The sequence below is a fragment of the Phoca vitulina genome, unplaced genomic scaffold, assembly GCF_004348235.1.
Source record: "Phoca vitulina isolate PV1807 unplaced genomic scaffold, GSC_HSeal_1.0 scaffold1, whole genome shotgun sequence".
NCBI classification, from domain to species: domain Eukaryota; kingdom Metazoa; phylum Chordata; class Mammalia; order Carnivora; family Phocidae; genus Phoca; species Phoca vitulina.
Window position 1 is genome coordinate 32,312,058 of NW_022589704.1, and position 27,679 is coordinate 32,339,736.

Genomic DNA, 27,679 nt, shown 5'->3' on the forward strand with positions numbered 1-27,679 from the left:
AGGATCATGACCTGAGCCGAAGGCTCAGGTCATGATCCTGGAGTCCCGGGATCGAGTCCCGCATCGGGCTCCCTGCTCGGCAGGGAGTCTGCTTCTCCCTCTGACCCTCCTCCCTCTCATGCTCTCTGTCTCTCATTCTCTCTCTCAAATAAATAAATAAAATCTTTAAAAAAAAAAAAAAAAAAAAAATACATAAATTATAAAAATGACCAGTTTTAGAACAAGACTTACATGATCTTAGAATCAGTCATATGATTTCTTATAAACACAGGCTTATATTTTGTTTCAACAATTTATTAAAATCTGTCAGAAGTACTGGCAATATTATATGTTGAATTATGTCCCCCCAAACTCATATGTTGAAGCTCTAACCCCCTATATGACTGACTATATTTGGAGATAAGGTCTTTAAGGAGGTAACTAAGGTTAAATGATGTCCCTTATAAGAAGAGGAATAGACATCTTTCTTTTTGCACATACACCAAGGAAAGATGGACACCATGTGAGGACACACTGAGAAGGTAGCCATCTATAAGCCAGGAAGAGTCATCAACAGAAACCAAGCCTGAAGGAAACTTGATCCTGGAATTATAACATCCAGAATTGTAAGGAAATAGTGTATAAGCCACCCAAGTCTGTGGTATTGTGTTACAGCAGTCCTAACACACTAATACAGACCTTATTATGGATGATATTTGAAAAATTTCCTAAAGGTTTGCTTTATTTATGCCTACCAAAAAAAGTATGGTGTACTATATTATATCCCAAAAAGTTATTAAGAGAGTAGATCTTAAATGTTATCACAACACATGTAAAGCATTGTAATTATGTGAGGGACAGAGGTCCTAACTAACCTTATTGCGGTAATCATTTTGCAATATACATGTGTATCAAATCATTACATTGTACTTCTTAAACTTACCTATGTTTTATGTCAATAATATGCCAATCAAGTTGGAGGTGTGGGGGGCATGGAATGTAGTGGGCTTTTTCTTCCCTTTCAGCTTCCATTACAAATACAAATATACTCTTCAGATCAAATATATTCTTCAAAATATATGTAAGCAACAAAAAAACCTATTTAAGTTTAAATAATATGACTGTACATGCTTACCTGCTAAATATAATGCCTTCACTTGAGGAGGCTGTAGTGCTTCAAAGAAGATGATAACAGACCCTAGCTGACCCTCCAGAGATGTGGGGCATCCCCATTCACTATCTTGGGTTCCAGCTGATATCAATTTCGTAATCAATTTTGATTTTTCAAGTGTTCCTCCCCAGGAGGCTGATGACAAAATTCCACCAAATGATGTCCGATGAGGGGTAATGGGGGAAGAAAAAGGTGGATCTGGGATTTGGGAAGGTGGAGGAGTGGTGGTTCTTTGCCCAGCTGAACCAATGCAGCAGGAAATAAAAGGCTAAAAATTAAGAAACAAATTATACAATTTTAATTACATCTCTATCTTGATATTGAAAATAAAACAGTACATAAAATTAAGAAAACAAATAGATGGAAAAAAACTGAAAGTTTTAATTTTATTGCATCATAATGTGTGCATATGTGTGCGCACATTAAGAAGTCATTATAGATGTTACTTTTGGCCTATGGGATTTAGATGCATTACTTTTATAACTCACATTTTAATGAGCATTTTTTAAAACTTTAACAATTTTACTATATTCTAAAATAGAGAAAATTACTACTTTTCTCCCTTAAAATGTATAAACAGAACTACACATTTGTATAATAATATTAATTACAGGTTATCCTGTAATGAGCATCAGGATAAACATCAACAAGAAATTACTAGACTCCTAGGACGACTTGGGAAATAATATATCTCTTATCTTCAAAAAAGGCTCTTTCAAAATCATCTAAGAATTCTCAAAGAACTTTTACACTAATGTTCTTTAAGAATCATCTCAGTAAATAAATTCCACCTTGTATCTGACTACAATATAATATGTAAAGGCTTAAAGTTTCTTCATTATTATTTCAAATTCAGTGGGATAGAAAACAGTCCAACATAATAGTCTCAAAGTATTTTGTATACTGGTGGACTTTATTTATTTATTTAGATTTTATTTTTAAGGAATCTTTACACCCAACATGGGGACTGAACTCACAACCCCAAGATCAAGAGTCTCATGCTCTTCCGACTGAGCCAGCCAGGCACCCCTTGGAGGGCTTTATTAAATGATCCTTTGCTCTGCTCTATTCAATTTCTTTGGCTTTCCTATTATAAGTCTTTTTCCCCCTAAGCCTTTAACTACATTTGTTTCTTCCTTAAGTTGTTTTTATTACATGTTGTCTGACTTCATCTAACAATGATAGGCTAATAGTATTAAATATTAACTTACTGTATCTTAGAATATAGAAAACACTTTAAAATTTATGGGCACATATTTAAAATAAACAGAACCTTCTACATTAAACAGAAAATTTTCAAGAGTTCTCAACCAATGGGTCCCATAAAGAGTAGGTTAGATGCGGAGAAAGGGGAACCCTCTTACACTGCCAGTGGGAATGCAAGCTGGTGCAGCCACTCTGGAAAACAGTATGGAGGTTCCTCAAAAAGTTGAAAATAGAGCTACCCTCTGACCCAGCAATTGCACTACTGGGTATTTACCCCAAAGATAGAAATGTAGCGATCCAAAGGGGCACCTGCACCCCAATGTTTACAGCAGCAATGTCCACAATAGTCAAACTATGGAAAGAACCCAGATGTCCGTCGACAGATGAATGGATAAAGAAGATGTGGTATATATATACACACAATGGAATACTACTCAGCCATCGTGGATCACTGCATCAAAAACGGGCGCTGTATTGTATGGTGACTAACATAACATAAAAAAATAAAATTAAAAAAAATGAAATAGTGCCATCTCCAACGACGTGGATGGAACTAGAGGGTATTATGCTAAGCGAAGTAGTCAATCAGAGAAAGACAACATATGATCTCACTCATATGTGGAATTTAAGAAACAAAACAGAGGATCACAGGGGAAGAGAGGAAAAAATAAAACAAGATGAAACCAGAGAGGGAGACAAACCGTAAGAGACACTTAATCACAGGAAACAAACTGAGGATAGCTGGAGGGCAGGGGGGTGGAGGGATGGGGTAACTGGGTGATGGGCATTAAGAAGGGCATGTGATGTAATGAGCACTGTGTATTATATAAGACTGATGAGTCACTGAACTCTACCTCTAAAACCAATAATATATTATATGTTAATTAATTGAATTTAAATAAAAAAAGAGTAGATTAGATGTGCTTACTTCATTCATGGCAGGAAATCTGAGAGGGGCAGAGACCTTCTGCTGTCCGTTGTCATAGATATAGACAAGGCTCTGACCAAAGGGTCTTTTTCCAGGCATGTGAACAATGGTTATGTTGTGCTAATAAAGTAAGACATACATTTAAAGACTAAAATTACATTAAATCTTTGGAATGACAAATGTTTTCAGAGTATTACTTTATAACTAGTTTGTGTTAATAGTAGAACATTGAGTTTAAGCATACTTAAATGCTGATTAAAATTTTGTTCTTAAAGTGAATGACAATTTTTCCGTAGTACTATAAAGGCATTTACATCTGTTCTAGAAACTTTATACATAATTTTAAGAGTATCTTTTCTGCATTTTCCAAGTTTGAGTATTCTTTACAATCAATTTTTCTAATGAGAAGCAATTTATACTTCAAGAAAAGCAACCGAAATGCATTGTTTTTAACAATTTATGTTCTCATTTTAAATTGAATTTCAAAATCAAATCTGATTTTAGAAAACTTGAAAGAAATTATAACACTTCCTTTTAATTTTTTAGAAGAAAACTTACTGCTGCTGAATTTATAATGATGATGATAATAATATTAACTTCCTTATAAACTTCAACATACATAGAATTTTAAAGTGAAAATTAATCGATTCTCAAAAAGGAGACAACTCCTGATGTACATACACCAAGTGTGTCTTTAAAGGAAAGAACCAGAAAGTTAAATGTGATGTCCTAAAACCTTACCCAGAGGGAATCACAGAAACTGTGGTCAGGAAGCATAACTGTAGCATATTCTCTTTTTGTGCACACTGCCACAACCAACATACCTGAATGGGTAATAAAAGCTTCGAAACCCATGCCACTTCCTGTAAAGAAGCTAACAAAAATATATATTATAAGAACTTTCGAAATCAGTTTTTCAGCTTTATCATCACTGAAACACACAAAACCATGTCATCATAAATATCTTTATCAATAATGCTGTGGCTTACATTCTATTGCCACATGTCAGTCCAATCTTGCTTCAAAGATAATTCTTAAATCTTTTTGTGGGCTTACTGGTTTAGTAAATTATTAAAGGTAGCCATATGAGTGGAATTCCATTATCAAACAACAGTAAAACAATAAACTTTCAAATCTTCAAAATTCTTTCAAATAGGATTCAGAAAGCATAAATAAAAGTCTTAAAAATCACATGGCATATTAAAAATTATTAGTTACTGAAGTAACTAAGTTTGGATGTACATACACAAAGGTTTTCTGATCCTTCATATAAATATACAGCATTTTCAATGGAACACAAAGATCACCATTCATTTTAAAATTTGTTATTCTTTTTTCTCTACTTTTACAATACTTTTAAGAAGGAACTTTTTTCCCAAACTAGCCTAAGAACTAGCAAAATATGTGAGACATGTAATCAATATCATGAAAGCAATAAAACACTTATAATTAAACTGTGTGCACCCTAAGGATAAAGAGGCTTCAGATAAACTGTTCTGCATTCAAAAATTAGATGCTTGAAAAGCTTCTTCCCCTTTGGGAATTACAGCACATGCTGTTATGACAGTGTTCATTTATATTCTGTAACTTGTACCAGTACCTGTACAATTGTTTTCTTTTTCCTCCTTTGTTAGCATTGCCAAGAGTCAACTGATTCTGATCTAAGCAAAACCAAGCATTGAAAGAAAAGGCAGACCCTGGCCACTTCTGTATGGAAGGCACAGAAATTCCTGCCATACTATGTGACAAATTAAAATACTGCAGCGCGCTCTCTAGACTTTGTTTTCGGGCCATTGTCAGAATTGCTCGAGTCACAGGAGTGGTATAAGGGTGAATATACTCAGATTCATCCACTCTCAGCAATCTTAGTAGTCGACGTATTTCTTCTGAGCTCACTGACTGACTCCCCAAGGAACCATGAAGTGCAATCAAGTTCTCAGCACAAGTTCGGTGGAGGGAAGAATGGGAATCAAGAGTTTTGATGATGTGAAGTCCCATGTTTGCATTGACACAAGTAGTTCGACTCTGCCTATTGATACAACAAATTCTTTTCAGCCAATCAGAGATGAAGATTTGCAGATCATGGGATTCTAGCTCTGGAAGCCACTGGATAAGAAGCAAGAGAGGGTGGACATTACTAATGCCCAAAATCCCAACTGAAGTGTGGTCACCCTCTACAGCCTATAAAGCAACATAAAAGACAAAAGGTTAGTAACCACCTTGGACATGGAGATAATGGAACTTGTTTAATAAAGCTAAAAAACTCACCATATTCATAAGTTCTTTAAGTAGTTCCAGTGGTGGCTGACCCAGGGATTTTAAAACCTCAAACATATGTGTATAACCAATTCTTTCTTTAAATACTTCCTAGAGGAAGGGAAATACATACATCAAAGCACATTTTCAAAGACTGAATTTAATGGAATATTTAAAATGCTGAGTAAAGGGCGCCTGGGTGGCTCAGTCGTTAAGCGTCTGCCTTCGGCTCAGGTCATGATCCCGGGGTCCTGGGATCGAGCCCCGCATCGGACTCCCCGCTCTGCGGGAAGCCTGCTTCTCCCTCTCCCACTCCCCCTGCTTGTGCTCCCTCTCTCTGTGTCTCCCTCTGTCAAATAAATAAATAAAATCTTTAAAACAATAAATAAAATAAAATGCTGAGTAATACCCATTTAAGTTAATTAACTTAATGTTGAAAAGACTGAGGTCAATATTTGCTTCCTAGATCACTTCTTCATCTTAAAATAAATTCCATATACCTTCTGAAATATGATGTGACCATAATCTACCAAAATATAATGAAATAAGCAATAATTGTATATTATAAAATTATTATATTAATTTCAGATTAGGGTACAATCACTTCCTTTCTTCACTTGATTTGTAATTATATAGTATTACATGAAGTCAAAACAAAAATGAAGAAAAAATGAGACTTTAGGGGTAAAAGGAGTCAGTCTAGAAGACTAGTCTAGAAGACTAAAGAGTTCTGGCAATTTTGAGTAGTGACCAGAAAAAATGGGTAGTTTTCTCTCTGCTTTTTGTATCTAAATGGACTGAATTATCTGGAACATCAAGTTCATTTTAGTAAGGTCTAAAGTCATATGTATTTTTGAACTTGTGGGCACAGAAAACCATAAAGTAAAATAAAAAGAGAACCAAAAAAGCTAGTAATACTAAATTGGTCCAGTAAATCAGGCATAAATTTACACACTTACTACAAAATCAAAAGATTCAAACAAAATGAGTAACTGGTTGTCTCTGGGGAGGGGAACTAGTTGACTGTGAGCCAAGGGTAGGAAGAGAATCTTTTTTCAAAAGGTATTTTTTAATATTAATTCAAAGGGATATAGCACCCCTATGTTTATAGCAGTATTAGCTACAATGGCCAAATTATGAAACAGCCCAAGTGTCCATCAAATGATGAATGGATAAAGAAGATGTAGTGTGAGAGAGAGAGAGAGTGTGTATATGTGTGTGTGTGTGTGTGTAGACAGACAGATATATAAATATATATATGATGGAATATTAGCCATAAAAAAGAATGAAATCTTGTCATATGCAATGACACAGATGGATCTAGAGAGTATTATGCTAAGAGAAATAAGTCAGTCAGAGAAAGACAAATACCATATGATTTCACTCATATATGGTATTTAAGAAACAAAATAAACAGGCCAAGGGCAAAAAAAGAAAAAAAAAAAGGAGAGAGAGCGAAAGAGGCAAACCAAGAAATAGTCTTAACTATAGAGAACAAACTAATGGTTACCAGAGGGAAGATGGGTGGGTAGGTAGGTTAAATAGGTGATGGGGACCAAGAAATGTACCTCTTGTGATGAGCACTGAGTATTGTATGGAATTGTTGAATCACCCTATTGTACACCTGAAACTAATATTACACTGTATGCTAACTAACTGGAATTTAAATAAAAACTTAAAAAAAAAAGAATACCAATCATTTTTTTAAAGGGCTTTTTGAAAACAGAGATTCTATTTATTTATTTAAAGAAAGAGAAAGAGAAAGAGAGAAAGCATGAGCGGGGAGAGGAGCAGAGGGAGAGGGAGAGAGAGAATCTCAAGCCGACTCCATGCTGAGCATGGAGCCAGACGTGGGGGGGGCAATCTCACAACCCTGAAATCAAGGCCTGAGCTGAGGTCAAGAGTCTTATGCTTAACTGACTGAGCCACCCAGCTGCCCCAAAAAAGGGTATTTTTAAAATAACCTTTTGAATTTTAAACCATGCAAAGCATTACATAATAAAAAAGTTATATTTTAATAAGACTTAAACATCATTCCAGGTCTGAATATCATAATACAGTACAGCCAACCCATTATACTCATAAACCAGTTACTGAGAACTTAAAATTGTTTTTTTCTTAGATCAACTATTATAAATGGGATTTGATTCCCAAGCCAGCCTGTAAAAGTTGTAAAAGCCTATCTGGTAGGCATCTAACCATGAGTTATACATAGCAACATTTATAGAGCAATCGTTAGTCTCCTAACAAAAACCAATGGACAGTAAGGAATACTACTGAAGGCATGGCTTAGGGAACAAAGAATAATTCATTCATGTCTGCCATTTATATTAGAGGTGGTAGACAGAAGGTAAAATGGTAACGGTAATAATAATGATGATGATGATAGGCACTGATATTCATTAAGCATTTATCATGTGCCTGGCACTATGCTTACCACTTTATACAGATGATCTCATTAATCCTTAAAACTATTCAGTGAGGAAATTACTAGCACAAAATCAGCATCAGTGACCAGCAGGACAAAGTCAGTGGTAGTGAATGAGATGGAAAGAAAATCCTGAGAGTAACAAAAAAGCAGAATTTCCACGGCCAAGTGGAAAAACAAGTCCCAAACTGGTAAGGCTGTTCACATGTGGAAAATGTTCACAATCTAGGCAGTCATAAACTGAGCAAATAGTCAAAGAGTGATTATTTTATTAATGAAGAAAAACTATGATATAAAATGTAATTCTTTAAACACACTAACCATAGAATCACATAAAATGATCATTCCAACATCAGTGCTACCTTTGTTGACTGACACTATAAATCTCTACGAAATTACAGTTCTATCATATAATCCCAAAGTAGTGCCCATAGGTGTTTGCTCTAAAATTATCAGCAAAAAGATTCTTTACACTGAGATAGCTTGTGAACTATTTCACTTCAGGTGTGAAATCACAGGTATTATATACATACTTTCATACATTACTTTGGGAATTATACAGTGAAAATTAGTTTATCTAAAATAACATTTTAGAGCTTAAGGATGTATGTTTCACCTTAGCAGCTGGAGATTTGTTCATTACTGCTGTCAAAGCCTGAATGGTTGATATAGCCAAACAATCCAACTGTCCCTGAAACACCTACCATAGAGAGAGAGAGAGAAAAAAAGAAAAGGTAAGAAATTAACAATGTGTTCAAGATTTGTATTGTTAGGAAACCTTTGTTCTGAAAACCTGAAAAAAATAATTACTTAACATGCAATACATTCCTCTTCCAATAAAACAGATTTCTGAAACACTATACCTGCAAGAAAAGTTACCTACTTGACAGAAAATAAGCCATGTGTCAAGAAGGATTAAAGTCACATTCACTCATTACTTTGAAATGTTTTGGAAAAAAACAAAAACCAAAAGAACACCAAGCTTAATACATGCTTTTAAAAATAATGGACAATCTCCAGAGGAAGGGAGGGAAGGCTATCACTAGAAATTCTATCACATTTTAATTTCCCTTCAGAAATACATTGAACTTCCTAGGTTGAAATTTCATTATCATGTATAATAAGATGTTTAAAATGGTGTTATTTGGTTTACAAGCCCTGCATTATAATTGAAATGGTACGTTTATTCACCAATCACACTTGCAAACACAAGGCGTATCTATTTTTACATAAAATGCAAAATTTGAGGCAGAATAGAATATGAAACATGTATCTATAAGCACTATCATGTTTTTGAGAAGGCAACCTTTAATGCCAAAAGCTGTAAAAAATAAAAAAGTAAAAAATAAAAACCAGCTTCAGCTTCATTTTGTCTATTTCTGTTTAAGCTTCATCATAAAGAGATGTGTTAAATTTCAGGGCCATGCATTTAGAGAAAAAATGTGAAAACAAAAGGTAACATTAACAACATTAAAAAACTGAACATGACTGTTATATCATCAGGTTTAATCAACCATGAAAGCATAGCAGGAGAAGTAGAAAGTTGTAAAAACTCACAGTCCCAAAAATCTGCTTTTGGGAATATATTACTATGACTTAAACTAGTTACTCCATGAATAGGACTTTCCCTTCTCCCTTCCACTAAAAATGATTTGAGTAAAAGGGGACTGATTAGATCTGTCATTTTAAGCTAAGGTCTATCATTTTTAGGCTAGTTATTTAAGCCAGTATCTTGATTTTTGTTGATGTTATTAAACATTATGTAATAAACACATAATATACATTAATCATTCTGTATAAAGAATTTCATATGAGTAAGATCTTTCTTACACTTTGTTCAAGACGACTAGGCCATAGTACCTACAATTAGGAATACTAACATAAACCTCTAAGAATATCATTGTAAATATTTTATTAATCTACATAAGAAGGCCTTAAGACTAACATTTATAGAGAAATCTAAAATAGTACTCTATAGTTGATATTTTACATCCAGAACAGAAAATAATAGATTTTCATGTCTCTTTACCCCACAGCTCTATTTATAAACCTGGGTATTAAGATAACAAAAGACATCATGTAAGCTCTCTGAAAACATTTTGGCAACGAAAAAAACCAAAGCATTTTTAATAGGTAGTTTTTTTCAAAACTGAATTACCTAATGCTGAAAAGCAACAAAAATTGCTTATTTCTGCTCTATACCCATATAGGGGTGACTTTTTAGAAAAGAAAACAGTTAAAAGTTTTATGCTAAATTAAGACTCAAAGAGTTCAGCATCTTCTCCCCTTCCTCCAGGATTCGGATGTCCATTGAATTATAATCATTACTTGTCAACAAGAAGCAAAGAATCAAGATATTAAAATTGACCATACATATTCACAAACAAAGCCTAAGGTTCCAATACACCACAATGCTTAGAGAAAGAAGCTCCCAAAATATGAAGTCACCACCACGTGGACAGCATTGATACTGGGATTCCATTCCTGTACTTTGTGTCTCCTTAAACTGAAAAGAATGCACACATATACAGATGGAATACTGTTGATCATTTATATCAACCACCAAGATTTCAATATATTTATCTTTTAGATGAAAAAAATTTTTATTTTTAATTTTTTAACAATTTTTAAAAATAATAAATGAAGATTAGAATTAGATAGTGTTTGTATATTTTAAGACATAAGAAGAAAAGTACAGGAATAGTTACTCCCATTGACTGATTTTGGACTTCAGATGAAACAAGATGCAGGCTTTGTAGATACCTGGTCCTCATTTATTTCTGTCAGTAATTTGTTGGCAAGGTCTTTCTCGTTCTTGTCTGCCACCTTAGTGTTAGCATTTAAAAAGAGCTGTTAAAAACAGAGACAAGAATAATGGAGAAAGAACATGAAATAATTACCTATAAGCAGAAATGAAGTTTAAATGGATTTCCATGTCTCTTGAAAATAAATTCAAGAACCCACTGGTGAAGTATATCACTTTTACACTTGATCTTAGCCAAAAGGCCGAGAAGCGATGAAGTATATCACTTTTAAACTGACAATCAACTATTCACTTTTTGGATTACAAACTAACATTAGTTCATATACTATATAATTCATTGTTAGTTATTTCTCTTTTGGAACTTGAAGTTACTAAAATAAGAAATAATAGCAACAAGTAGATTAGTTAATATTCCTAAATTCTTCAAGAATCAGCAGAAAATGTATCACAAAAAAGAAGGAAATTTGCTTTTGAGGTAGATTAAAGATACTGTAGTAAATAATGTACAGTAAGGATTCTGTAGTCAAGTATGTTTATAAAATGCTATTAAAAAAGAGTTCTTTCTGAAAATACTTATCAGAGTCTCAAATATGCTAATGTGCTTTGACAAAGGAGGTAATTATTTTCCAAAATTATGAAGAGTTGAGTATAATTTATATTAGTTTCTACACAACAGGGGATTAGGATTAGCTCTGACATACATGGGGGTTGCTAAGGGAATCAAGTATTTTGGTTTAAGTATATAAAATTAGCATCCCAAAAGATCTCAGGCACATTTTGTATAAAAAGAAAGATAATTCAAATGTAAGTGAAAAGGGAAAGAAAGTTAGATTTATAAAGGAATTTATCAAGAGCAGCCTAAGAAGGAAGTTCTTCTTAGGAAGTTCTATCAGAAAATAAAAAACAAAAGTCCATATACTGAAATAATGCAATATAAAATAAAATAGATAAAGATAAGGTATGACATGATATGTAGAACATATATAAAGCTTAACCTAAAAATAGATTAGTGTACACAACATAGGCATTGGAATCAGAAACCTGGATTTGAATCCTGGTTCTGCTAATTATTAGCTGTGTGGTTTTAAGAAAAACGACTTAACTTCTCTGAGCTTATTTTCTCAAAAGGGAAAAGAGTAACTCATGAAACACGGGTGCAGATTAAATGAGATAATCCACGCTAGGTTATTAACATAGTGTCTAGCACATAACAAGGGTTTAATAAGTGAAAGCTGTTATTATTAACAGCAAAATTTACTTTTAAAGATTTTATTCATTTATTTGAGAGACAGAGAGAGTGACAGAGAAAGAGAGAGAGAGAGAGAGAACACGCAAGCAGGGGGGAGGGGCAGAGGGAGAGAGAGAAGTAGACTCCCCGCTGAGCAGGGAGCCAGACACAAGGCTTGATCCCAGGACCCTGGGATCATGACCTGAGCCGAAGGCAGATGCTTCACTGACTGAGCCACCCAGGTGTCACAATAGCAAAATTTTTTAAATAGTAATATTCCATGTTATCTGGTGCAGGGAACAGAAATGCTAAAAACTGATGAAAGCAAAAATGAGTAAAGGTTTTCTAGAAAGCAATCCATATCAAGAATCTTAAAATTACTCTGTCAGTAACTGTATTTCTAGACATCTACCCTAAAAACGGTCAGAAACTCACACCAAGATTTTAAAACAAAGATGCTCACTTCAGCTTTATTTACAATAGCATAAAGTAAGAAACCACCCAAATATCCTTAAACAGTAGAATAGTTAAATAAATTATGATTCATCCATATGCTGAAAGGGAAGTCCTTAAACTTTCTGGCCTCAAGACCACTTAACAGTCTTAAAAATTATTGAGAACCACAAAGAATTTCTATTTATGTGGGGTTACATCTCTCAATATTTACACATGAAAAATTAAAATCAAAACATTTAAGTAATATTTGTTTAGTCATTCAATATTACATGATGACATAAATAACACATTTTTATGAAAAAAACCTTTATTTTTCAAATATACATTAGTGAGAATGGCACTGCTTTTACATTTTTGCAATCTCTTTAAAAGTCTGACTTGATAGAAGACAGATGAACTCTAATATCTACTTTGCATTCAGACTGTTATGATAATGTTGTTTTGATTCAAGTTTATGAAAAAAAATCTAGCCTCAAACTGAAATGTTAAGATTAGACTTTGCAGATTCCCTAAAATGATCTTGGGGACCCCATACTCTGAAAACTGCTGGGTTGAAATATTTGCAGTCATTAAAAACAATGTTTTGAAAAATATATGATGGTATATGGGAAAGACTCATGATATAATACATTTAAAAGCAGGATACAAAAATATTCACTGGTATTCCAATTTTGTAAAGAAAAATATATCCTCATTAAAAATGTATGTGGAGGGGCACCTGGGTGGCTCAGTTGGTTAAGCGACTGCCTTCGGCTCAGGTCATGATCCTGGAGTCCCAGGATCAAGTCCCGCATCGGGCTCCCTGCTCGGCAGGGAGTCTGCTTCTCCCTCTGACCCTCCCCCTCTCATGCTCTCTCTCTCTCTCTCATTCTCTCTCTCAAATAAATAAATAAAATCTTTAAAAAAAATAAAAAATAAAAAATAAAAAATAAAAATGTATGTGGAAATATTGTTATGGGTATTTTGCCACAGTTTTTAAAATTTAAAGATTTATATATACACACGTTTTATAAAAAGATTAAGAAAATATATTTTTTATATTTCTTTTTTCCTCCAAAATCTATATTGATTATTGCTCTAGAATTGAAATAAAAATCTACTTTAAAAAAATGAAAAGAACCTTGTTCAAATAAGGCAATGTGTATGAATCCAGGCAGGTACAATTCCCAAAATCAACCTTTCAACTATACCATTCTATGTATCCACTCCCAACAATCTTTTCCACAAAGCATCCTTTAGTTGTTCCTTTCATAAATTCTCATTCCTACCAAGACTGTTTTAGTGATAATTTTTTTGTTGTATTTGATTTTCAGGGGTAGAGGTGGAGAAGGAAGGGAAGAAAGTGAAGAAAATAAATTAAGGAATGTAAACAAGACAACAGTATCAATAGCTTTCCAGAATCTTATGACTTAAGTCCTCAAATAGAACTTTACATATTTATAATACATTGCAACGTCTATATTTTTTAAAAAACTGATTAAAACTCCAAGCAGAATGCTAAAGTAAATGTTATGGTTTTGAACCCTTCTCTTTGCTACTAGAAATTTGCTGTTATTTTCTTCTCATTACTCCAAATACCTTGGACAGCTTCTAAAAATAATTTTTACATTAATTCAAAGCATATCCCCCTTCCAAAATGCAATATGGTGACACAAAACAACTCTCAAATGTTTAAGGTTCATCATAGCTATCAGAAAAGTTAAATGTATGATTTCACTGAATTATATTCTAAGTACTTCACAGTAAGATGAAACTCATTTTGACAAACCAAAGGTCTTTACACAAATACTTAAGGAAATTAATGCATAAACTGGCTGGTGAATCTCATACAAAAAGAAAGCACAGAAACTACAGCAGTCAGCCTAGTTTTCCATGTAATTCATAAAATGTTTGTTTAAGCTTTAGATGACAATGTTTCCTCTGAGTCTGAATATTTAAACAACAGTTGTCTTGATTCTGTATTACTATGTAAAATAGAATAAATTATTTATTCCTTACTAACAAAATAATTTAAACAGAAGTCAATCATAGTCACCTGTGGCATCCTGTAATATATTTAAGAACTTAAGTTTTCACAAGATTCCGAACATTTTTATACATTTAAGAATCATATTAACCTATCCCTATCAAATGTATTTATCAATAAAACCTGTACTCCTCCTATATTTAATACACAGAAAACATTTTTCCACTGACCTTAAGTACCAATACAACAAAATTACATACAACCAGTGAACTCAGGGTCAGAATACCTGAATTAAGAAATCCTGGCTCCATCATGGAACCTGAATTAAGAAATCCTGGCTCCATCATGGAACAGTATTAACCTTGTGTTAATCATTTAATCCTGTAGGACCTATTTCTTCATTTGTATAATAAAAGAGTTGGGCAGTCTATTTTAAAGGTTCTTCCATGTTGTTAGGACTTAGTAACTGTAATGTTTAGTGATCAGTTTATAGTGATTCTGACTAGAATATCCTGCCTAGAACACCACCTCCAGCAGAGTAGGCTGGGGTCCCAAAGCCTGGCTTTCCCCTCTGAAATGGGTTTCTTCTCTAGCATTTCCTGTCTCAAAACAAAATGTGGTAAATGCTATCAAGTAATTAAATTTTAAAATGCTAGGACTGTCAGCAAGTCTCCAGATCTGAATTATAAGGAACTCTGGCCTATAGGACAGTAGAAAGAGCAAAAATTAGCTCAACATCATGACCACTATGCCAAAAAGCTTTGCACTTTTTAAAAAAGATACTGTTGACCCTGATATGACATTTTTTTAAATATCTGAGTTTCGTATATTGAAGAAAAACACTAATCAATTTTAGTAGGAACTACATTTTATCCTAGTGATTTACTCTTCTCTAATGTGTGACTGGCAGGTTCTCTTATACATGGGAGATTTTGTCTTGATGAAGTTGCCTTTGTAACTGATAAAAACACATTGCTTTTTTTTTTAAACAACAAACAAAAGGTTTTATAAAGTTTTCTTATGCTGTTTTCATCTCCCTAGGATTTCTTTCCCAAGAATAATGTTTAAAAGGTGGGGGGAGGCATCTTAACTTTCTAGTGGTAGTACTTTCATTGACTTTGTAAATATTCATCCTATTTACTTCATCAATATATTCCTTATTTTTTTAATACCATTTCTTTAATCTTTCTTTAATCTTATAAGCTAAGCAACATAGTGACAAAAATGCTTTCATGGATATCTCTCCTAACAGTGTGAAAAAATTCGAGGAGCTGATATTAAAATCCTCCTTTTTGGGATATCCTCACAAAATCAGAATGAAACCCTAGCATTTTTCAGCACAGATTCCATGAAAGGAATACCTCAAATAGAAAAGTAAAAGCTCGGGGCGCCTGGGTGGCTCAGTCTGTTAAGCGGCTGCCTTGGGCTCAGGTCGTGATCCCGGAGTCCCGGGATCGAGTCCCGGGATCGAGCCCCGCATTGAGCCCCGCATCGAGCCCCGCTTCGGGCTCCCTGCTCAGCGGGGAGCCTGCTTCTCCCTCTCCCTCTGCCTGCCTCTCTGCCTACTTGTTCTCTCTCTCTGTCAAATAAATAAATAAAATCTTAAAAAAAAAACAAAAAAACTTAAAAAAAAAGTAAAAGCTCTTTGAAGTAGTTCCATTTTCAAAGGCTTTTCAAGAAGCATTCTAAAAAATTTCTGATACCATCTTGAAATTTATGAAAATATAATAATCAGATATTAGTTATTAGGTACTCACAGATCTGCTACAAATGTAAACTAGTAAAAAAGAAAAATAATAGCAAATTGGCAGTATATATCAAGAACATTATTTCTATTTTCCTACTTTTCTATATTCCCCAATTTACAAATTGTTTTTATACAATGTTCCCTAGTTTTAAAAAAGCATGTTATGCCCTTTGACCTAGGAATTCTACTAGAAATAGAATTCTAGTCTATGAACTTGAAGGAGTTATGGAAATAAGTTGAGTATTTGCCATAGGGAATAGTTAGGTAAATTATGGTACATCCACTTAATATTATGTAGATATTAAAATCATAACACAGGAAAATGCAAACAAAATCATCTTACATGAAACAAAAGCACAAAATTATATGCATCAAATACACCAAATTTTAACAATGCACAACAAAAGACTTTAAAACTCAACAACAAAAAATACACAACCCAATTAAAAAATGCACAAAGAACCTGCATAGACATTTCTCCAAAGAACATATACAAATAGCCAATAAGCGTATGAAAAGATGCTCAGTCTCACTAATCATTAAGGGCAAATCAAAATCACAATGAGATGCCATTTCACACCCATTAGCATTAGCTGTTATCAAAAAGAAGAAAATAACTGTCAAGGAGAATATGAAAAAATCAGAACCCTTATGTATTGTTGGCAGGAATGTCAAATGGCACAGCCACTGTGGAAAACAGTAAGGTGGTTCCTCAAAATATTAAAAATTTAATTACTATATGATCCAGCAATCTCACTTCTGGAATATATCCAAAAGAACAAAAGCAGGGACTCAAAGAGATATGGGTATATTCAGGTTCATAGCAGCTTTATCCATGACAGCCAAAAGGTAGAATCATAACAAGAGTCCATCAACACATGAAGAGGTAAACATAATGTGGCATGTACAGACAATGGAATATTATTCAGCCTAAAAAAAGGAAGAAAATTCTGCAATATGCTACAACAGGGATGAATCTTGAGGACATTATGCTAAGTGAAATAAGCCAGTCACAAAACGACAAATACTATATGACTCTACTTACATGAGGTACTTAGAGTAATCAAAAATCATAAAGACAGAAAGTAGAATGGCGGTTGCCAGAGGTTGGAGGGAGAGTAGAATGTGGAATTGTTTAATGGGTATAGAGTTTCAGTTCTATAAGATGTAAAGGGTTATGGAGAATGGATGGTGATGATAGTTGCACAACAATGTGAATGTATTTAATACCACTGAATTATACCCTTAAAAATGGTTAAGATGGTAAATTTTATGTGTATTTTACCATAATAAAAAAGAAAATCAGTAATAATATGTTTAAATTTGAATCAAAGCATAAACAAAATAAGAGCTTTCTAAAATCAAAGACAATAGTAATAGAAAAATACCTTGCAATTCTGTAACAGTCGTATGAGATGTTCAAAGCAATTACTGTTAAGAAAAATGGCCTGAAGAACAGGCCTATCAGTGCAGTCTAACATGGCTGTGATGGTATCTAGGAAAATAAAAACAAAATCATCCATTTATAAAGTGGAAAATTTGGGATCACAGAAACATTTACTTTGGCTATATTTTTAATTTAGGCTTTTCAGCTGACAAACAGATGTAAATGAATTAGGAAGAAATAGGGATGGAGGGTGGAAAAAAAACTGTACTTATTACTTGTTAAGAAAAATGAATATTTTTATAATTTATTATTAAAAATATTTAAATTTTTATACATAAGAGTGATATATATTTCCCAGAGATTTACGTAGTTATTCTTCCATTATAATGCTCAAGTATAACTAACTGAGGTTTCCAACTTGCTATTAATAAGTAACACCTGGTTATGTTTTGCAACAGAATTAGCATGTAGCCATTAAGAAAATGAGACTTAGGAAATCAATCCATTTATGATGAGGTCTGCTCTTGTTTCCTACTGAACAGATATCCTCATTCAGAAATCAAGGGATAATCAGCATAAGTAATACAACAGTTCTTAACAAATAAGAAGTCCATTCAATATAGACTCAAACTTTCTTATAAAGTTATAATTTATAACAATTATAAAACATAAAAGAACAGAAACTAGACAAAATGAATCTTATTTTCCTACAGAAACAAAGTCTCTTGTGCATTGTAAGGGATCAAGTTTCACCAAGATTCTGGTGTCCAATATTTTTAAATTAGACACCACATACACCCTTACACAACCATGTTTTTAAGTCTCTAGAGCTGTATAATAAACCATTAATGTTGGTTATGTCTGGGTGGTAAGATATAAAAAACTTTTTACTTATCCAAATTTCCTAGTACAGCTGTAATAAAAATATTTTATTTCTATAAAAAGAAACTCTCAATTAATAATACTTGTACTATCAATCTAACAGGGGAATACAATAAGAAATCACATATACTGATGAAAGAGCTTACAGAGAAAAACAGAGATACATAAGCAAAGAATGACACAAACCAACAAACACAAAGAGAGGGCAAGAGAAATGAAAAAAACAAAATAAAACAGAGGTCCTCTAGAGAAAGGATAGATGTTAAAGTGACATCTATAGAGATTTACAGAAGGACATATAAAATTGTCATATGTGACTCTTGCCATGGGTTAGACAATGCAAATGACACCTCCTGAAAACTTACTTTTCCTAGAATTTGAAAATAATAGCTGACTTTCTTTTTAACACTGATGCTTTTAATGGATTACACTTTCAAAAAACAACAGAGGCTCAATTTTGTCACTGTTAAAGCAAAGATGCTGTAAACAAATTGATTCCATATTAATTATTCTGAAGTCAAAATCTAAAGTCACACAATAGCTGAACTAAACAATCAATACTTCTATATGATAGCCTTGAATTTCAAATGAGTCTTAAAAAACAGACTCAGAGAAAACAGAGTATAATAAACTTTATGTAATACTTACCCAACATTTTGATCTGCAGAGCTATGAACCGGCTTTCCCACTGTCTGGACCTCCTTTGATTAGGTAAAGCCGAATGATCTGAATTTAGCAATTTAAAATAGTTCTCCAAAATAGTGCTGGTTTCCACCTGACGCTGATCAGAGCTGCTAGTGAGAAGGATATGTACTACTTCTGTAAGGCACTTCAGAGTAAGTTCTACCTTCCTACCCACTTCTTCAGGATTTCCATCCTCCCAGGAATCACAATCTGCCAAAACTCTCATAAGAACTTCCATGGTGGCTGGAGAAATTGCTTGCAAAGCATTCCTCTGAAACATGAGAGATAATAAAAATGAAACCCAAATCTAACTGAAATTCTGTATGTTTGCAAAAATAAAGTTTAATAAATCTGCAGACTTTTTCTTTTAATAAATCAACATAAAAAATTTTAAGCACATACTTTGACAGACATTGCTAGTGTTTTATGCATATTAAGTCTTAAAATCTGTAAGTAAGTAATGTGCTAGATTACTAGATTTTCATTTTTATTCAGAAAGCAATCTGCCCACATAGAAAACTTGTTTACCACCCTCCTTTGCAGCTAGGGGTAGCCATATGACAAAGTTCTGGTCAAGAATATATGCCAGTAGACTATGAAGTAAATATAACTTTACAAATAAAAACAGAAGAACCCTTTGCTCTTGGCCTTTTCATCTTTTTCCTGCCTGGAATACAGATACAATGCTTGAAGCCACCTTTAAATCATGAAGAAACAAAACCCAAGAATTATAATAAAGAGAGCAGAACAGAAATGTGGAAAGGACTTAGTCCTTAAGGATACCATGGAGCTGCTATACCAGCCCAGAACTGCCTACATCTGGTTTTCTTATGCAAACATAAAAACAAAACAAAACAAAACCCTCAATTTGGTTAGGCTTCTCTAGGGTTTTGTGTTGGTTATAGCAAATCCATCCCAAATGATATAGATATATTAGAGGACTGGCTTGACTCTGCTTCTACAAACATATTTCTGAAATTCTAAATAATTGGTAGCTATTCGAAGTGATCCATTAAACTTGTAAATAATACCTATTGCCTAAAACTGTTAAACTGATATATAATGAATCTAAACATAATTATGCAAAATCATCTGAAAGTAACAGCACTTTAGGCCATTAGAGCTTGTTATTATCAATATAATAAATAATATCAATAACAAGTGCTACAATGGGAGAAACTGCCAATAGAACACCCAACATCCATTTTCCTCCACTTCCTTATAAAAAGAAGCCCTGATGTTTTACTGGACATGTGGCTACCAGAAATAAAGATTACATTTCCTAACCCCCCTTGTTGCCAAGGAGGCTGAGGAAGCACGTTTTATCAAATTTTTTATCTGGACGTATTTTCCTTTTTTGCAGTTATCTCATGGAGTTTGGCAAATGAGATAAAAAAAGATGAGTGTCAGCTTTTCAGTATCTCCTTTAAAGATAGTTGGCATGTGCCATTTGTCTCCCTCCTCATCTCCCCTCCATTTTTGTGCCCAAAATACAAATGCAAATGGCCAGAACTCTAGAAGCTAATCATGTCACAAAAGAAATAATAACAAATATGACATTCAGAAGGAACCTGGATCCTTGAAGATCCTAGAGCCACCAGATTAACTCTGGACTGCTTACTGCTATTTTTTTTTAATGAGGAAAAAAAAGTAAACTTCTAACTTAAGCTGTTACAATTTTAGTATTTACGGCTAATTATGGGAATCACACATCTAAGTGATAGACCTATGACTTACTTAGTTCTTATAAGCACTTTACATATATTATGTGTCATTTGGTCCTTATGACTATCTTGTAATTGTTACTGTTTCCATATTATAAATAAAGAAACTTAAACACATGTAAATAAAGAAGCTAAAACACATGTAAATAGTTTATCCAAGGTCACACAACTAGTTAGAGATGGACATGGGATTCAAACCTATGTCAGTCTGTCTCCAAAGCCTATCCTCTTAACATAACACAAAACAACAAATATGCCAATGGGAAGCCCAGGCACGATGCTTGGAGAAGGGAGACCAGTCACAGGACTTCAATTTTTCTGTTTATAACAAGGCCATTCTTACACCTTTAGATATTCAATTCATCTAAATATCTTTGTATTTACTCTATATTCAATAAACTTCTGACCTCAAAACACCTATAACTACAGCTATAACCTGATTATAAGGATTTTGAGTATTTTTAGTACATAAAATAATGAATTGGCCTTCTAGTAGCTACTTGATTTCTATGTGAGTTTTAATTTTTGGAGGTCTCTCAGGGCTTCATCACCCCTGGGCACTAACAAAAACAAGTCTCTGTGTTCAAAATGGTAATGGGATCCAACCAGCTTCTCCACTAGTCAAAAACAATGTCATTTCCAATTTTATTCATGTATACTTATTCTTACTTTTAGTAGCAGAGAAATGACAGAAATGGGTAGATACTGATGCAAAAGAAGAATATCAGCTAATAAAGGAAGGTGACAAAGCAAACAAACTAAAAAATAAGATTCTAGTCATTATCACCCTCACAAAAAAACAGACTCTTCTACTACAGTGAAGATGAAAGGCAAGGTAGCCCACTAGGAAACCCAAATAGTATTATTAGCAATATCTGTAACTTTGTTACCAAAAGAAATCCTATATATTTTCATATATTCTAGTTGTTGCAATGTCTTGAAAATCATGTTTGTCTTTTTTTTGAAATTACATTTATTACTAGACTTGCTGCTATATCTCTTTAGTGTTATAAAAACACATTACTGTTACAAATTTATCTTAATATTTTAGTAACTGCATTTTAGCATAATTAGTTTCCTTAGCGATCTTCTGTATTTAATTTTATGCATTTGAAATATTCCAACTAGGGGCTTTACAGATTGTCAACAGCACAGGCAGCACAAAAAGTGTTAGAAACTTCTGATCTAAACTGTGTGCTTAAAGAAAACATATAGGATGTTCTTTCTGAACTATAATCCTGTTTTCAACTAGTAGTTATACTCAAAGTTTACCACAGAAAACTTTCAAGATGCTCACCTTCAAAAATAAAGAAATAAGGATTACTAGGATTTCTTTCTTTTGAGTAATAAAAAGCTAGTTGGGTTTGTTGAAAAAAATGCATATAAACCTTGTATATATGCATTTAGAAATTAAGTAGACAGAAGAGTGTTTAATTCATATATATTTAATTTTGAGTTTGATTTCATCATGTGGACTAACAAGGGCTGACTTTATATTCTAAAGTAAGAACTAGCAGTTGAAAGTCAACACAACTAAGAACTTAAATTGTTAAATATGGTTATTTAGGCAGTAATTTTATTGTTAGTGCTAATATTATTACTTAGGTTTTTAAAGAAGTTTTAAAAGATTAGTTTTAAACAAGATATAAACTCAGAAAAATATCTGTATGGTTCATGAAATTATAAAAGAACAAAGAATAGATTAAATAATCCACAGAAAACTTTTTGCACTGTTAACTATTGTTTTAAATATTAACTTTCAACACTTTCCTCACCTGCCCACCGGCTACAATGGCTCCAAAGAGATGCAATAAGCAACACTTAAGACTTTCCTTGAGATGTTCACTTTCCTGAAAACACTCTGTGAATACACAAATAAACAAATAAGATTTCTCTTTCACAGTATGATTTATCTCTAAGGAATGTCTGACACTGAAACATTAAAAACTATTAAAAGGCTAAAGTTTGTTAAAAGGCAAGGCTGATATGCATTTTTTCATAGTAAAGGAAAAGAGAAACCATCCATCAGGTAGTATTTTAGATAATTTATTTATGTTATCTCATTTAATTCTCATAATACTCCATATGAGAATATTTTGCCCTCATTTATAAATGAGCAAATGAAATGTCTTATCTAAAGTTATAGAGCTGCTAAGTGACAATGCTAGAAGCTAACTGAAATCTGACATAAAATTAGATGTGTTTTTTTACTACTACTACTCCCTCTTATTAGTATAATTGACTATAATTAGTCAATTATAAAATTGGAAGAGTTGGACAAAAAGATTTCCTGGGTTTACTTCAGGGCAAACATTCCAAAATTCTGGTACCAATAATAACCTTTCTTTTAATATTATAAAGTATTTTATTGTTTTCAAAAGGTTATACATGCACATAACAAATAATTAAAACAGCATAAAAGAACTGTGACAAGGAAAAGTCAGTCTCCCTCAAACCTATTCCTCAATCTACCAAGCTCCCCACACCTTAAAAAAAAAAAAAACCTATACATATACCACTGCGTCGTGTTTTTTTTTTTAACATTAATATATACTGGGTATCATTACATCTTAACATAAACATTTTCCTTATTCATTTTTAGGACCACTACAATGATATACCTTAATTTACTTAACCAGTTCTCTACTGATAAACTTTTATGATTTTCCTTTTCATTTTGACAGTCTAATAACCCAGTAATGAGTATTTTTTGCATATATCTTTACATACATAGAGAAGGTATAATAACAGATTTCCAATTTTATACATAATAAACATTACCAAAAAGAAACAGCTTTGAGATAATGTATTGATAGAAATCTACACTTAAAAAATTAAATGATTCCAGCTTTGTTGGAATAATTGTCACTATCCATGGCTTCCTGCTAGAAATAACTAGAAAATTAGACAAAATAGGTAGAAATTTATGCACTCTAGAAATTTTCCTTCTCTCAAGAGAAACAAAGTGAGCTCAACGATTATCTCAGCTTCCTGCTGTGGACATGTTCTGAACAACTGCACAGAAAAGGGGAACCCTAAAAGAAGATGGCTGTTTGTTAAGTTAGGAGACAGGTAAAACCTTTGGGGAGGCCTAGGCAACTGAAATTTGTGAAGCAGTACAGGAGTAGAAGAAGCACTCCAGAAATATTAGTAGGGCTCACTTTGAGTCAAAGTATCAATTCTTACATGATACTGTGAAATCCCACAAGACAGGCAAAAACCTACCAAGAAGTTTTAAGCTGAGTAACTGTCATATTTTACACAGAGCTGCAAGAAGACAGAGTTCTGATCAGCCACAGGAGACACACAGAAAACATATAAAGGATATAAAAAGATATACCATGTAAACTCTAATCATAAGAATGCTGGAGTGGCTATATTAGTATCTGACAAAAGCAGGCAAGAATATTATCAAGGTAAGGCAAGGAATATTACCATGGGTGAAAAGGGAAATGTCATTATCAAAGATAGGATTTTTTAAAAATCTACAATAGTTTATTTTAAAGACTTCACATTTACAAGTACTTGTGATAACTTCTTTGGGATAAACTACCAAAATATGTGCACAATCTATATTCTGCCAACTACAAAATACTGACTGAATAAGTAACAAATAATGAGTTTATCAGATTCATGCATTGGAAGTCTCAGTATTCTTAAGATACCAATTCTCCTAAAATGGTTCCTAGATTCAGTACAATCCCAAACAAATATATCAGCAAGCGCCTTTATAAAAATATTTAAAAACTGCCTTCTAAAATGCATATAAAAATGTAAAGGATCCAGAATAGCCAAAAAATTTTTGAAGAAAAACAAAGTTGGAGGACTTAATGATTTCAAGACTTAGCATAAAGTCACAATAATCAATACACAATAATCAATATCATAAGGGCAGATATGTGGAACAAAAAAAAAAAAGAGAGAATCCAGAAATCAGCCTAGTTTGATTATGCAGCTGAAGCCAGTATCGCTACTGCTGGTCAAACAGAGTGGGCGCTGCAATCATCTTCACCAAACACTCAAACAACGGACCATTTGTCTTGTTTTAATTCTTAGGAAAAAAGGAAAGAGAATGAAAGCCAATATGGTAAAATGTTATGGCAAGATCTGACAATGTGAGTAGGAAACACAAGGTATTCCTTGTATATATTCAGCAATATTTTCTACATTCTTGAACTATGGCATAACCATTTTTTAAGAAAGAAAACTAATTCCACATAGGTCACACCTATAGTAGCCAACTCTCTTGGAAGTTTTTTCTAACTCACAGAAGTATTTAATAAGTGAAAACACATTAAAAAACACATAACCTATAACTCATCCTTTAAAACCAGAACAGCCAAGTGAAAATTCAGTACAGAATTTTTACTTTAAAAAGGTTTAAAAATAAGCAATAAATTTATATACATATATACATATATGTGTGTATATATACATATACACGTGTGTGTATATTTAAACCTTATATTTAAACATGTGTGTATTTTTAAACCTTAAAAGTAAGTAATAAATTTATATACACACACACATATATATATATAGCTAGGGAAAGAAACAGAACACACTAGGAATTCAACAGCTATGTTTTTTCTTCTTTCTAGAGATGTGACATCATCTTTTCTGGTCAGTAATGTTCTTTCAAACACTACTGAATCAAAGCAAACTCATACTGAGCTGGTTACACCTGTAACAGGAAGAAGGAACTCCTTACCTCAACAGAAAACCTAATGAACCGATTTATACAGAAAGGGTTTTTTTTAGCAAACCTACACAAACACTTAACATGCTGTAAGAAAAGGATACCTTTTAACTTACCTCCAGCATGAGTATACATTTATTGGTGTTCATGAAAATAGAAACACCAAGGCAGAAAGCATTTTTGCTTTCATAGTACTAATAACTAAAAAGCACGCAGCGTATATTAATATGGTCTTTAAATGGGTAATCATGGAAGTTCCAAGATTACATCCACTAGGTTAGCCTGAGTATTCATCTATAAAAATATTTTTTCAAAAATGCTTAGAAGGAGTTCAAGAAACAGTGGAACTACATCAGGACCAGCAGAAGATAGTGATTCAAGGATTGCAAATATAAGACTAGAAACTGATATTCACATGAAGCGTCTGGGTAAAGAACACCTCTCTCAGTTGATTCCTACAGCCAAGACTAACTGTTACAGTAGGAGCTTCAGAAATTTCAGGATGATCAGCTGGCTTAACACCCTGGATAAATACTCCCAGTCAAAAACCCCAATGAGGCTGCAGGACTGAAATTTTGATGCATATGAAAACCTGAGTGTACAAAATGCCGGTTGGGACATGCAAAGCCTGTTGGGCCAAAGAGGGTTGGTGATGGTGAGTTTTTCAAACACCAACACACCAACATGTATGCTGGGGAAGAGGCCCCCAGGTGGAATGCTGGCCTTGGGATTGCTCTAGAAGAGCCTGACTCACAGAGTACAGCAATTCCCGACCCAAAAGCCCCTGAGAAAGGTGTCTACTATGGGGAGGAGTACCAGGGCCACTAAATACAAGAAGGTGTTTCAAGAGAAACAGGTCCCAGGAGGGTCAGGTAATTTTCTTTTCAACCCAACTATACTTAACATTAATGAACAGTTGCAAAACAGAGTCACTCTTCCCAAGATGTATTCTTCTGTCACATTAGCTTTAGCCTCCCCCAGTCTAATGGGCTAGCAAGCCCAGAAAGATCTCACCGCCCAGAGGTGGGCCCTAGGGCCTCAGATCGGTCTGGGAAGCTGATAAAGATGAGTTGCACAACTAAGTCACCACTAAACTGCTGCTTAAATCCAGTCCCCAGCCTTCTTTTTCTGCTCTATAGCCCAGAAACACTTCTTTAAAAGCCAGAAAAGCTGTAAACATGAACAGCATGTCCAATATGTCACCAGCTACTTTCTCTTTACAGTGCTGTAAAGATGCTGTGCAAGTCACCATGTTAAATCCAGGAATCTGCTCTAGCAGATGTTCTTCAATATACTTTTCTACCAAAGAAATATACTCATTACAAATAGGTGTGTAGGTGCGTTTATTATCTCCCATGTCTTCAAACTCCTCCATAAATTTTCTTTAATAACTGGAACTCTTCATCCATGATAATAAAATCCAACCACAGCATCAAATTCTGTATCAGAGGTAGAAGAGAAGGACAATGCAAAGCTCTCTTCCTCTAGGGTGTCCATCACTATTGCCCCTATGCCATCCACCTGTGGGGTGAGTGGGCCTGTCAGCCCCCTACTGCAAATGCGGCCTGGGCCAAAGCTGCACTCGGCTCTACAGAGCCCCAACTGGCAAAAGGGAGGCCTCATCCCCGAGCCCACCACCAGCTCACAGCCCAGCTAGGTAGCTCCTGGGCAGGAGGCCCTGGCCTCAGGCTCCCAGGCTGTGGCCATGCACCAGCTGGGCCCCCATGCCCCTCTTAAGTTTATTTCAGTAAAAATTCAGAAGGTCTATAATACAGTCATTACAATATTAAGCTCTTCTCAAAATAAAAACACTTTCATCTCCCCCTCCGAGACGAACCATGAGAGACTATGGACTCTGAGAAACAAACTGAGGGTTCTAAAGGGGAGGGGGGTGGGGGGATGGGTTAGCCTGGTGATGGGTATTAAAGAGGGAATGTACTGAATGGGGCACTGGGTGTTATACGCAAACAATGAATCATGGAACACTACATCAAAAACTAATGATGTAATGTATGGTGATTAACATAATAAAATAAAATTTTAAAAAAACAAAAAAAACCACCTTCAGAACAGAAAATTAGAGAAGAACACTAATCATAGTAAAATATCAATCAAGTACTCCAGTGATAGGTTCTTACAATCTTTATCTTACAAATACAGAAAGCTGAAGCAAG

General features: G+C 33.8%; 1 protein-coding gene and 1 pseudogene across 3 annotated transcripts in view; both read right to left on the reverse strand.

The window, feature by feature from the left end:
- NBEAL1 (neurobeachin like 1) overlaps positions 1–27,679 on the reverse strand; it is a 179,402-nt gene that overhangs the window by 107,547 nt on the left and 44,176 nt on the right. Inside the window, exons 7-16 of one of the 3 annotated variants that reach the window (XM_032404314.1) lie at positions 22,582–22,667; positions 19,047–19,353; positions 17,518–17,624; positions 10,732–10,818; positions 8,585–8,668; positions 5,553–5,651; positions 4,885–5,465; positions 4,026–4,158; positions 3,285–3,404; positions 1,115–1,418 (exon numbers count right to left, since the gene is read on the reverse strand). In XM_032404314.1, the coding sequence (XP_032260205.1) occupies positions 1,115–1,418; positions 3,285–3,404; positions 4,026–4,158; positions 4,885–5,465; positions 5,553–5,651; positions 8,585–8,668; positions 10,732–10,818; positions 17,518–17,624; positions 19,047–19,353; positions 22,582–22,667 (1,908 nt within the window). The remainder of the gene's footprint in view (positions 1–1,114; positions 1,419–3,284; positions 3,405–4,025; positions 4,159–4,884; positions 5,466–5,552; positions 5,652–8,584; positions 8,669–10,731; positions 10,819–17,517; positions 17,625–19,046; positions 19,354–22,581; positions 22,668–27,679) is intronic. The other 2 variants (XM_032404324.1, XM_032404334.1) reach the window with 2 other exon arrangements.
- Positions 25,334–27,333, reverse strand: LOC116632443 (annotated as a pseudogene).